The following is an 11921-nucleotide window of genomic DNA, read 5'->3' on the forward strand; positions in this document are numbered from 1 at the left end:
CGGCTACTGTTTTCAAGCACCGCAGTTATCAAGAAACTTTCAAATACTTTAATACCCTTATTGGGCCCCAACACACTGGAAAGTGTTTGCTTTGCGCTTATGAATGTTTTTCTCATGTCTGCGGGTTACTATGACTCACAACAACATAACTGACCTTACTATGACCAAATAGTTTATATTAGTATTTTCTAACTTTTACTTCTCTTAAAAACGTACCTCAGTCGAGCATAGTTTGTATCTATGATTGTCTCCAATGCATGTTCTGCAAAAAAAAAACATGTGTTAAAACAACTTCTAAACCAAATTAAAAATAAGCTTTTTTGAATCTTTATTTATGCATAAATAATTTCTTTAACACAACAAGGGAACCTATGTAAAGTTTTTATTTTACAGAGTAACATACTTTTATGGTTTTAACAAACGGTGCAAAATTTAAAGTGTTACAAACATTTGTATAACAGAAATTTGTACAAAAATTACACCGTAAAAAAAAAATTAAATTTTTTGATGAACTTGCTTTTTTGTTAGATCAAACAGTTTGTAAAGATCAAACATTTCTATTGAACTAGAACTTTATTGTGTTTATTGTGTTTTTGACTCTTTAGTTTAAAAAAAGTCTTTAATAAAAGTAAAATAGTTAAAAACCACAACTAAAAGAATTAAAAAAAAAATTCTAACCCATTCAAACAAGATCTTGAAGATTTAGAAATTCCAAAACCACACGTTTTTGTACAATCTGACCAATTTGACCATTCTGACCAAAGATTTCGCTCCTGTTAATATTAAAAATTTAGTATAGTTGATATTTGAATATTTCACTACAAGCTTAGTTTGTAGCTTTGTTTAAAAATCTGAACAAACTTTTAATGACTTTATAAACGTAATAATCAACCATATTGTATGATAAACTAAATACATGCAATATAGTTAATGCAACTTACAAACATTAAAAATATTTCAATATATACTTTATAATAATAATTTAATAATAATAACCTATAAGTAGGTCGATAAACAATTTGTGAAAGCTCAAAAACAAACCAATAATTGACATTTGAAATTCATTAATCATAATAATTGATGCTTTACAATAATAGATTGACATGTAAAGATTTAATTGTATGAGAAAAAAAAAATTAAAGAAATCAAAAACATTTTTTTAAATATTTTTAAATCCTTAATAATTTTTAAAGTTTTGAAAATTTTCAATCTTACATGTTTGACTACGCTGTGCCACGCTTCGTCATCGCCGCTTCCCCCTGTCACGTCATAATCTTCGTCGTCTGACGTCACGAATTCATCTGCCTTGACTATTATCTACAAAAATAAAAGTAAAATACAAGGGGTATCATGCTCAGTGCGATCAGTTTCTAACCGATTAATAAAAACTTGCCAATCATTTAAATCAGATAAAATTGGAATCCCCGCTAAGCTCATGTTACGCTTGCAATAAATTGAAATTAATTAAATGTACTTTTAATTGTTTAGTTGTTTATGGTCAGTTTTATAAGTTGAGTTTCTATAAAGAACCGTCACTTAAGTGCTATCAAAAACCTTCGCTTTATCTAAATCTTCTTGTAACTTAGGTGTAATATTTTCAATTACTTACTTTTGTAGTTTATGCTTTTAAGTGCTTTTTAATACTATTTCTTACTTTTTATATGTCTTATTTTAAGAATATATGCATTAAGTTGTAAAAAACTATTTAAACAAGAAATTTCTGTTCCCCGTTGTTTAAAAAGTCATCTTTTAAGGCCATTCAAACATTATAAAACACTTAAGAGCAACGTAAACAACAAAACACAAAGTTGCAAAGGCACGCAATAATCTCATAAATTTCAAATTCCTCAAAATTAAAACAAATTGCTGAACAAAAGGAGCAAGCGGCAAAAATGATTGAGACAAACAAAAACTTGCGTGACTGCGCGCACATACTTGCTACTGCTATGGTTGGCGAGCAAATAGCACGTGGTGAGAAGTAGTTACGTCACAAAGGCCCGCCAAAAGCCACTGTTTGTGACGTCACTGTTGTGTATCGAAGACAAGTTTTGTTTACGGCGACGTTTACCGCGCAACCGACTTTGCTTTGCTTTTTGTTTGGCGATTAGCGACAGTTATGTTTACTTCTGTCTTATCAACGAATTACGCGCGAGGTTTGTGTGTTTACCTGCGCACTTTAATTTGTGCTTTATTGAGCAGATTATCTTGTTTACTGATTGTTAATTGTTTATGAAGGTGAATGACTTGTCTGAATTTAATTTTGCGTTTCAATGTAAACTGATGCTTGCTTGTTACAATTATACGCAAAGTTTTTTTTTACATCATGCAATAAAATCCATCAATCTACTGAGCCAATTCTTAATTTAGTACCCAATTTATTTTGTTTACAAAAACTTGATGTGATCGATATTTTTTTTTGCTTAGGGTGCTTTTAATGCAGCGTTAAATTTCTGTAAATGAGCACGAAAAAATTTAATTATTCAGACACATATAATCAGGTACCTTTTAACAATCTATCAATCATTTAACATTTACTGACAGATGGGTTTATGATACCACAAAGATATTTCAGCATATTAACTCATCTAAAACTGATGTAAATTGAAGATCCTTTTAAGCTTCCAAATATGAAAATATTGAAAACCCAAAATTTAACTTTCAACTTTCTGATTCACGGCTATTCTTAAAACTTAAAGCATTTAAACTAACCCATGAATAATCATTTTACTTAAGTTAAAACAAATATATTTAACATTGTTTACCAATTTAAGTTATTTTTGATAACTACCGATCATTAAAGAACCTACTTTTAAACATAACATAATGTGTGTTATCGCATCAAAGCATAGGAAAATGTCAAAATTTCACCATTGTCTCTCAGACTTAAGCTGTTTTACTATATATAACAAAGCGAGTGTCATGTAATATCTTGTCATTTTGCTGAGTCACCAAACAGCAGACGATGTTATCTTGCACACAGTTATTAATTGCTATAATTAGGAGCGCGCTTTATTTCAAGATTAAATACTTTCTGTTGGCTCGGTCGCTACAGAGAGTAAGGTAGCAGCAAATGTACAGCTGTAAGCTTATGAAAATAAAATTTTAAGAAACCCAAACAAGTATAAAAAAATAAAAATGTTTTTATTGTTAAGGTAAACTAGATTTAAGTTTAAGTGAGCATAAAAAAAAACAAGTTGTATCTCTTGGAAGTTTAATCTGAATTAGACGTTGTAAATATATTTCTAAAGAATAAAATTCCAGAAGCAAATGAATTTATTTTAAGCTTAACAAAACTTTCTCCACGTAAACAAAATGACAAGCGTAGGCGTTACACGAACAGTCACGAGTTTACAGCGAAATGACAAATGTTTATTTGAATTGTATTTGAATTTTATTTGCTTGCAACCGCACAATCCTTCTCTGTCACAACTCGAGTACCTTTTAAACAGTTCACTTTTCACTTTTAATTTTTTAGTTTTTGCATTTAAGCCCAAATATTGCCAGCAGTTTACATTAGAAATTCCCTTTCTAGCACTTAAATTTTTTACCATCAGAGAATTTTTCGTTTTGGGTTTGTCTGCCGTTGCTTAAAAAAATGAAACGTCTGGAAAGGGTTTTGAAGCTGAAATAAATTCTTCGACCCTGAAAGAATCTTATAAAAAGAAAGTTTTTAAAGCTGGCGTGGTGAAAATTTTTAAGAAGCTGTCATGCGACTTAATCTCATTCTTCTTCGAGAGGCGAGTAAAACGCCCCTCTGATAAAAAGGAAAAGTTTTTAAAAAACACAAAAGCGAGTGCACTTCAAACTGTGCCACCTACTGAAATAAGAAATAATTTTAAAAGTTTAATCTCGCCATGCCTTTCCCTTTCGCAGAGAGCTACTTCACAATGTGCTAGTATTGCAATTAAATACAGATCAAAATTAAATCTGGCGTTGCCATTAAAATCCATTCAAAATATAAAGTAGCAAAGTAGCACAAGAGAGCTGAGCGGTTGAAGTTATATGAGATGATGAGAAAAAGTTAGCTCGTAGGTGGCTCGTTGATTTAATCACTGAGGAAAGCAATTGTAAATAAGATCTCACAAGCAGATAACCTTGGCTGACTTGCGTGGTGCTAATAACACGATTTCACAGCAAATTTCAAGTAATTAGCTGCTAAACTGCTGTTTTGTAAACATCAGGCGTCTTAGGTGGCTTTGAAGCTGATGTGTTTCCAAAGAAAAATATTTGTTTAATTGGGTTTAATTATCCAGTAATAGCTTTAAGTTGTTTTAACACTCGAAGTAAAATTCATTTGAGTGCAAAAAAAAAAAACAATTAATAATATAATGTTTTTCCCCTAAAAAGCGTCTAAACGGTAAACATTAAAATACACTTAAATTTATAAAGTAGTTTCCGACTTTTTAGCTGTTTATCCACTAGTAAAACTAAAAGAAAATCAAAATTTTTAATAGAAAGCCAACAAATGATAAGCATGAACTCGGGATTAAGCGAAATCCGCAGCATGGCAAAAATCCTGAACAAAATTCTACCTAAAAAAAAGTAAAAATAAATCAACTAAAATTGCGCGCGTGCCTTGACAGGCCACTGCTTCTACTTCTGCTGAATTTTAAAACTAAAATTAGAAATTCGAGCCATGAACTTGCCGCGAACGGAAACATTCGAAAGTCGAGTATCACGGAGTGAATTATTTTTGACCAGAAAAAAATAAAACTTTGCTTACAAAGCGCGCTGTAAACAAAAAGCGTGGTATGAATACGTGGTGCTAAAAATAAAGAAGTTTTTTGTTTCACTGTGCTTTTTTTACTAGGCTAAATTTTTAACAGCTGTTTTTTTTTTTGTGTTTTTGTAACTAGTGCAGTTTCATTCGTGTTTAAGTGTTTACTTGGTACCTGTTTAAGCCTTAAAGCAAACAAGTTGTTGGAACAAAAGCCGTTAAAATATAAAGCTTCTGTTTTCATTTCTCAGCAAAAAAAAAATTTGCATGCAAATAACGTTTATTTCATTTAATCCGTGTGTTAAGCATTTGTTTAACCCGCAGTAGGCAAGCTTAAATTTCGAGCAATGAAATAACTGAAAAGATGCTCACATATTGCACGTGTTTCGCTGTATTAACGTTCAAACTGCAAACAAGTCAGCTGAGCACAATGGGCTCCTTTACATCAGTTTACCCTGGCAATTTCTCTTTTGTGCGAGAAACTACTGCCTCAATAAAAATCAACACAATCAAATATTTTGCATATTTTTATCTGTGTGTACTTTTTTTTATAGAAAAAGACATATGGCATGATCGGTTTTTAGTCGTGCAAGAAGAAATGAAGCTTTGTAACGAACTTTTTTAAGCGTTCACGAGCTAAGTTTTTGTTTCAGCTAGGTATATGTGAATAAAATAATATTTTTGTATGCTTTGTTTACAAAATAGTTAACACAAACATATACTTAGCTTCTCGTAAAAACCGGTTAGAAATTCAAAAATTGATTGAAATCCATTTAAGGTAATGGTGATTTAATTTAAACTCAGATGCGCAAAAATTGAAATAAGAGCTTATTTAAGTTAATAAATTTGTTATGAAATGCTTCTGAGAGGTAAAAGGGTATACTGTGTAACTGAATACTATAATTTAAAATGTCTGAAACTAGTTGGAATTAAGGTAACAAATATTTGTGTGGTATCCTGTTATAAATTGTTTTATAGCACTAAGTGTGTTTTGAATTTTAAAACATTTATATGAGGAATACAAGTATTTTCTATTTGTTTCTACAATAAAACAAATGTTTAAGCACTGCTTTGGTTTATTACCTGGTTTCGGTGAGCCTTAGCCGACCTTTTCAAATAATTTCAAAACAGTAAATAACATTTAGACATTGGCAGTAATGTGAATCTGAACTCATTGATGCGTAAAAAATAAATAAACATTAACTATTCAAATTTTAATGAAAAATGCATAATTAGGTGAACTAAATATTGGTATTAATTAATAAATAAAAATAAAAGAAATTAAAAAACTAAATGCAGTAATATAAACGAAAACACAACAAATTCTTAACAAAATTCTGAAAAAAACTAACGGATGATTAAAATGCTAAAAATATTTAAATTATTAGGTTTTAGACTCATTCCAATAGAATAATAAAAATTTGTTTTTGTGCCTGCAAGAACTCATTACTTCTGATCTTTTATTAATACAGTTCTTATCTGCTTGTAGGATCTTTAATGCTTCTTTCAAGCACAACCTGCACGTCTCGATTCTCGGTCTTGATTCATATTCTTTTTCCAGTATTGTCCAAGTCAATTCAAAATTCTTATTTTCGTTCTTCAATGTGTGGATGTATTTTGATAGCTCAGTTGCTTGTTTGTATTGAATGTAATTTCTATCTTCTGGGTTGCTATTTATTGTTGTTCTGTGGGTTGCCACTCTTTTTTTAAATTGGTTGGCGCTTAGACCAATATATGATTTAGTTGCATTGTCAGTTTTTACTGTGGCCTGGTATATGACATTTTTTGCTCTACAGTTACCGCCTTTCAAAGGACATTTCACTTTGTTTCTACAGTTACATGTTTCATCTTCATCATTCTTGTTGCAGTTTGTGAGCTTCTTGTTATGATTCTTTATGATTGTCTCAATGTTTGGTAAACAGCTGTAACTTAATTTGATGTTGTTCTTATTCAAGTATTTTTTGAATTTACTGTCTACTCCGAAGTATTTGTTTATTATTTGGAGAAATTTCTTGCCAATGTTTGTTTTTATTGATTTGCAGTATGGTGGATTAAACCATATTATTTTTCTTTTTCTTTTTCTAGGCCGTTTCTTTCCATCATCTTCATCTTTGAACTTTATTTTGTAATTATAGCCACTTAACTTTATTGCGTCATTGTAATCTTTACTTATTTCATTGAATAGATTTTCATTGCTAGAATTTTTGGAAAGTCTTTCTTCTATCATTTTTGGGATTTGTTTCAGTATTGCTGGAGGGTGGTTGGACTTTGAATTAATATATATAATTTTGCTGTTTTCTTTTCTATATGGTTGGAATGTGTGATTGAAGCTTAGGTCTAGATAGTTAATTTTACGTGAAGGATTTTCAATATCTAACTTTATTCCCATTTCTTTTGATATGTTGTGCATGGATTTTTTAATTTTCTCTATATCAATATTACTTTTGTTTTTTTCTATGACCATTAAGCCATCGTCGCGGTACAGTCCTGTTGTTAGGTTTGGGAGCGCATTCTTGAGTTTATGTAGTATATAGAGACCTACTAGTTCGCATATTTCCGCTCCATGCTTACCTCCCATGGGAATTTGTTTCTACAAAATTCAATTATAAAGGTATAAATTTTAAATTTTTTTGTAAAATTGGTTTTAAAGTTTAATACAAACTAAAACTTCCCAGCTGTAATTTAAAATAACATTAACATTTAAATGTTTAACTTTTATTCCAATAACTTGTTTTACAACATTTATGATATAGCAATCTTATTAAAACCTACTAAAGTTAACCTTAACAGTTTAATTAAACTTGTAAAAACAATTGCTATAGTGGTTTTAAGTTTCTTAAAGCTTTAACTTTTAAATATTAAAGTTTATACAAAGCTTAGTAAGTATGAGAAATGTCCTAACAGAAATCAAAACTTCCTTCAAAACAGCTCTTAACTATTCATGTACTTTTCTTATTTATCTCATGTGTTCTTTTATTGATCCTAGTTGTTAAAAATAAATTTGTCTATATATAGATGTTCAAAAATACTTATAATATACTTTTGTTTATGAAATGAATATTTTTTATTAGCCTAAAGTTTTTAAATAACTTTAAGTTTCGTATGCAAAAGTTCTTTGCTTTTTTTCTTAACTTACAAACTAACTTGTTTCGTTTAATTGTTCCTAGCCAATATGTTTATTTAAAAATGCTAATAATACTAATACTTATAAGTGAATTTTCTACAATAAAAATAATGTTGATGAGTAGCTAGCTATTTTTTATAAATATTTTGAAACACGTCAAAAATGTTTGCAGCAAATTTAACATGAATAAACTAAACTATAAAATAAATTTATTTCATAACACATCTTTATAGCAGCAGATTATAAAGTTCAAACTGCTTATAAATTATTTATGTGTGCATACTTCAATAAGATTTTCAATAAAACTGTTTCAAACCAAGCCACTTTCAGGCTTCATTTTTTAATAAAAACTTGTATATGTTAAAAATTAAATCTTAAAGCTTTACTGATTAGAAAACAATATTTGTTTATAAAATATCAAATCTGACTTTTTACTAAAAACTCAGAGCTTAATCAAAAGTACTAAAACAAAACTTATCGGCCACAAAAACCATTAAAGGCATTAAATGAGATTTGATGTTTATGTTTCAAAGAAAAAAAACTTCGACATTGTTCATGCGTAACGCTTTTAATTGATTTATGTTTGCAGTTATCATGTTTTAAAATTCTCTAGCAAAAAGTTGAAGGGAAAATAAGCAGCGTTGTTATCAATTTACTTTTATTTTTTATCTTATTTGTGCTCTCTGTGCGCACATCAACAAAAAACGCAAACATGCAAACTGTTTAAAAAAAAAAGTAGTTGTTATCAGTTTGCCGTTTACCAAACAAATAAGAGTGTTGCTGAAACAAAACAAAAACATTTCCTATTTTGTTCCGATCACGTTTTTGTGCCGAATTTCGCTGGAATTCGTTAATTAAATTACCATGCTTAGTCATTTAAGTTTAACACAAACCTAAACACAAGGACGTACGTAAACAATCGGAAGGCAGTTTTTAAATTAAATAATTTGATTTTAATGATTAGAAGCATTAATTATTCGTCGTTAAACTCGCTGTTTTGACACATTTGGAACTTCCTTGAACCTACATGCAGATGTTCAACTAGAGTGAAAAATTACAAAAAAAAAAAAATAAATGTATTGAGAAACGCTCTCACTTGTTTTGGCCCATAGTTAATACTGAATGGCTTAACATGCACCTTCTCAGTAAGCAATTGTTGCGTCATAATGTTTGCACAAGAATTTAATTTCTGGCCACAGCTTTCTGAGAAGCTGTCTGGTGGGCGCAATTTGACACTGTTCCACATAATCTCAGGGTAAAGGACAAAACACAAAGTGCTTGGTTGCCAAGCGACCAGGGGATTCGCTGACGTCTGAGAGACTTTAGAAAACAATTTGTGATGCGATTTGAATGGATTGTGATGTAATTTCGCCGTAATCTTTATCCCTCTCAAGCCCCCATTAAAACAAAAGCAGAGGAGATAAACGACAAAAGTGATGTTTACGACTGAGGTCGGGTAAAGCTTCAGACATGCAGATTTCAAAGATTAAATTACTGGCGAAAGACAACAGTTGCTTCTCAATAAAGCAAGAGACCGGTTAAGACAGTTTTTATATTGAGCTTCTTCGCTTAAATCTTTCAAAACAGTTGTACTTGCATTAGCTTTTGAAAATCTTGTTTTTATATATAGTTTATGTTGTGAAGACTGTGCTTATAGTGATATGTGTCAAACATAAAACTTAACGTTACTTTAAACTAAGTTTCTATAATGTTCTCAACAGCTATTAAGAGTGTTAAGAGTGTTAAGAGTATTTTTATATATATAAGTGTCTAAAAAAATCAAGAAAAATAATCTAATGAATACGAAGTTTTGAGATCTTTTGTAGATCATAAAGGTTTATTAATTAAAAGATATTTTACTAAATTAGTCTATACAAGCACTGTTAGAGAGTTCAACTTAAAACACTAACAGTTATATCAAAAATCAACTCAAAAAATTCCAAAAACATATTCTTAACGAACCCTTTTCAGCCGTTAAAACTTTCTCAGAAAGAATTTAGCATTGCAAAATGATGACAAATAAATCATATCAAACTAGCTATTAGGGAGAGTTATCTCTACACGCTGTATGACATTAGAAACATGCCAGGCAGGCCACATAAAAGAAGGCTCAGCTGCGCAACCAATAACAAGCAGGCAGAGCTGCCTGTCAAGTAACAATATAGTGGACTCTTTGTTCTGCCATCTCGCTAAATAGCCGGTGCTTGTGACTGACGTTTGATTACGAGATAATTGTGTTGAATGGCGAAAGTGTTGAGAAACTATCAAGACGACGCAATCGGACGTCAAATACAAAGCAACAGTGTTTTGAGGACCAGAGGTCAGCCAAGGTGCAAGGCGACGCCGAATATTTTTATCGAGGTCCGCGCTTTCATAGGACGGCTTAAATCGCTTGCTACATAAACACAAAAGTGCTACTGTTCGCAGCGAATTACCGTTGTGATACGAGGATAACCATCAGAAACCTTACTAAACCCAAATCGCGCTCGAGCTCAAAATAAGATAAAAGCTGTCGAGTATTAAACAAACACTTCACAGCAGCGGTGGCCACCTCATACAAAGTGAAACGTTTAAACGTGCAAAAGCGACGCCGAGCAAACTTTCAGCAGCAGAGAAAAAATTCGCTTTCTCTTTTCAATGTGTGTAAACGCTGCCTGCCCGAAAGAATGCTTCCAAGATAATCGATTAAAGTTGAACTTGAAGCTATTTGCTCGCCTCATGTTATGCCGCTATATATATATTTGTGTGCTAGGTGTGACTTTTATTAGAGCAAATCGGTGGACTTGGCCTCGATCTTAATATTGATATAGTGCTACAAAATTCGCATGGACTTTCACTGACCTGTTTTCCAGTTTTTCCAGATACTTTTAAGCCAAGTTTTTTATTTTCTCCTGGTAAACATAGAAGAGGAATTTAAAGTAAAAATACATATTGCTTTACTTTATAGAAAAAAAATTGTGGATTTGTAAAGCACTTTTAGAATACTTATAACCTGAAAACAACAATTTAAGTTAAGACTTTTTTCTTAATGTCTAAAAACACAAAAACAAAACACACAAAATTCAAGTACAGTTTTAACATTATGGCATACGTGCGTAATCAGTTCTAATGTAAATATTTACCAAAAGTTATTGATAAAAAAGGGTGAAAATAGACGCTGGAAAAGTTTGATAAGTCATTCCACATTGGCAAAGAGTTTAACAGCCCGAAGTTTACATTACTGCGTAATGTATTTTTTGTATATATTTTTGTTAAGTAACGGTGAAATGTAAACTGTTGCGACGGCTTTGCAAGCAATTTGGTTGCCGTAAAAAGCGCTGAACAAAGTCTGCGGTGCTTTGTTTTGCATTCAAACGTGCGTATTTTGCATTGAATGAGCAGTCTTTGTTTTGGTGTTTATTCTCACTAAAAAGCAACAATAAACATTTGTGCTTTCTTTCAACCGTATTGTACTGAAACTTGTACACAAACTCTCAGCTACTTACTGTTATAAAACTTGGGAAAAGTCCCACGTGAATTAGTAATGAAGCACTTACCAGCAGCAAGAGGAGGCAACAGCAGCAGTGATGTGTTTTCGTGTAAATACTCGCAACCCGAGTCATTCCAATTTATCAACTCAACTCTTCGTGATCGTCTCGTTGTTGTTGGCCACTGCACAAATTTTATTCTCAGCAAAATATTTCAGCTTTCAGTTCAGATCGCTGTTAATCTCTTTTATTTCAAAAATTTAAATGACTACACGGCGTCTGAAACGTTGATAATAAAGCGGTTAATCTGTTAAATCGCGTGCGTTCATGACGGGCTATTTGAGACGCGAAGGCAATTAGTAAAAAATTATATAAAATATTTTATTGTCCAATAAAAAACACTGCGGTGCCCTTTTTCGGTCATAAAACTTGTAATTAATATTTTCATTTGTTTTTATTACATTGTAAACCTTTAAATTATGTTTGCAACTAAAATAACAAAAACCAGTGTGTGACGGAATATTTCTTGAAAAACATAACCGCTATCACGAATTGTATTTATTTAACCATATTTTTATTTAGCATATAAATAAAGTATAGCAATAAAATTATA

The 11921-nt window shown here is 31.1% G+C and overlaps 1 protein-coding gene across 1 annotated transcript in view; it reads right to left on the bottom strand.

Annotated features, from left to right (window-relative positions):
- LOC145830255 (ADAMTS-like protein 1) overlaps positions 1–11564 on the bottom strand; it is a 46862-nt gene extending 35298 nt beyond the window's left edge. The window contains exons 1-4 of the mRNA XM_082938199.1: positions 11378–11564; positions 1216–1317; positions 679–773; positions 217–262 (exon numbers count right to left, since the gene is read on the bottom strand). Coding sequence (XP_082794325.1) covers positions 217–262; positions 679–773; positions 1216–1317; positions 11378–11443 — 309 coding nt within the window. The 5' untranslated portion in view covers positions 11444–11564. The remainder of the gene's footprint in view (positions 1–216; positions 263–678; positions 774–1215; positions 1318–11377) is intronic.
- Between the last annotated feature and the right edge of the window lie 357 nt (positions 11565–11921).

Source organism: Thalia democratica, chromosome 2 (assembly GCF_965202585.1).
Source record: "Thalia democratica chromosome 2, ktThaDemo2.hap1.1, whole genome shotgun sequence".
Classification (NCBI taxonomy): domain Eukaryota; kingdom Metazoa; phylum Chordata; class Thaliacea; order Salpida; family Salpidae; genus Thalia; species Thalia democratica.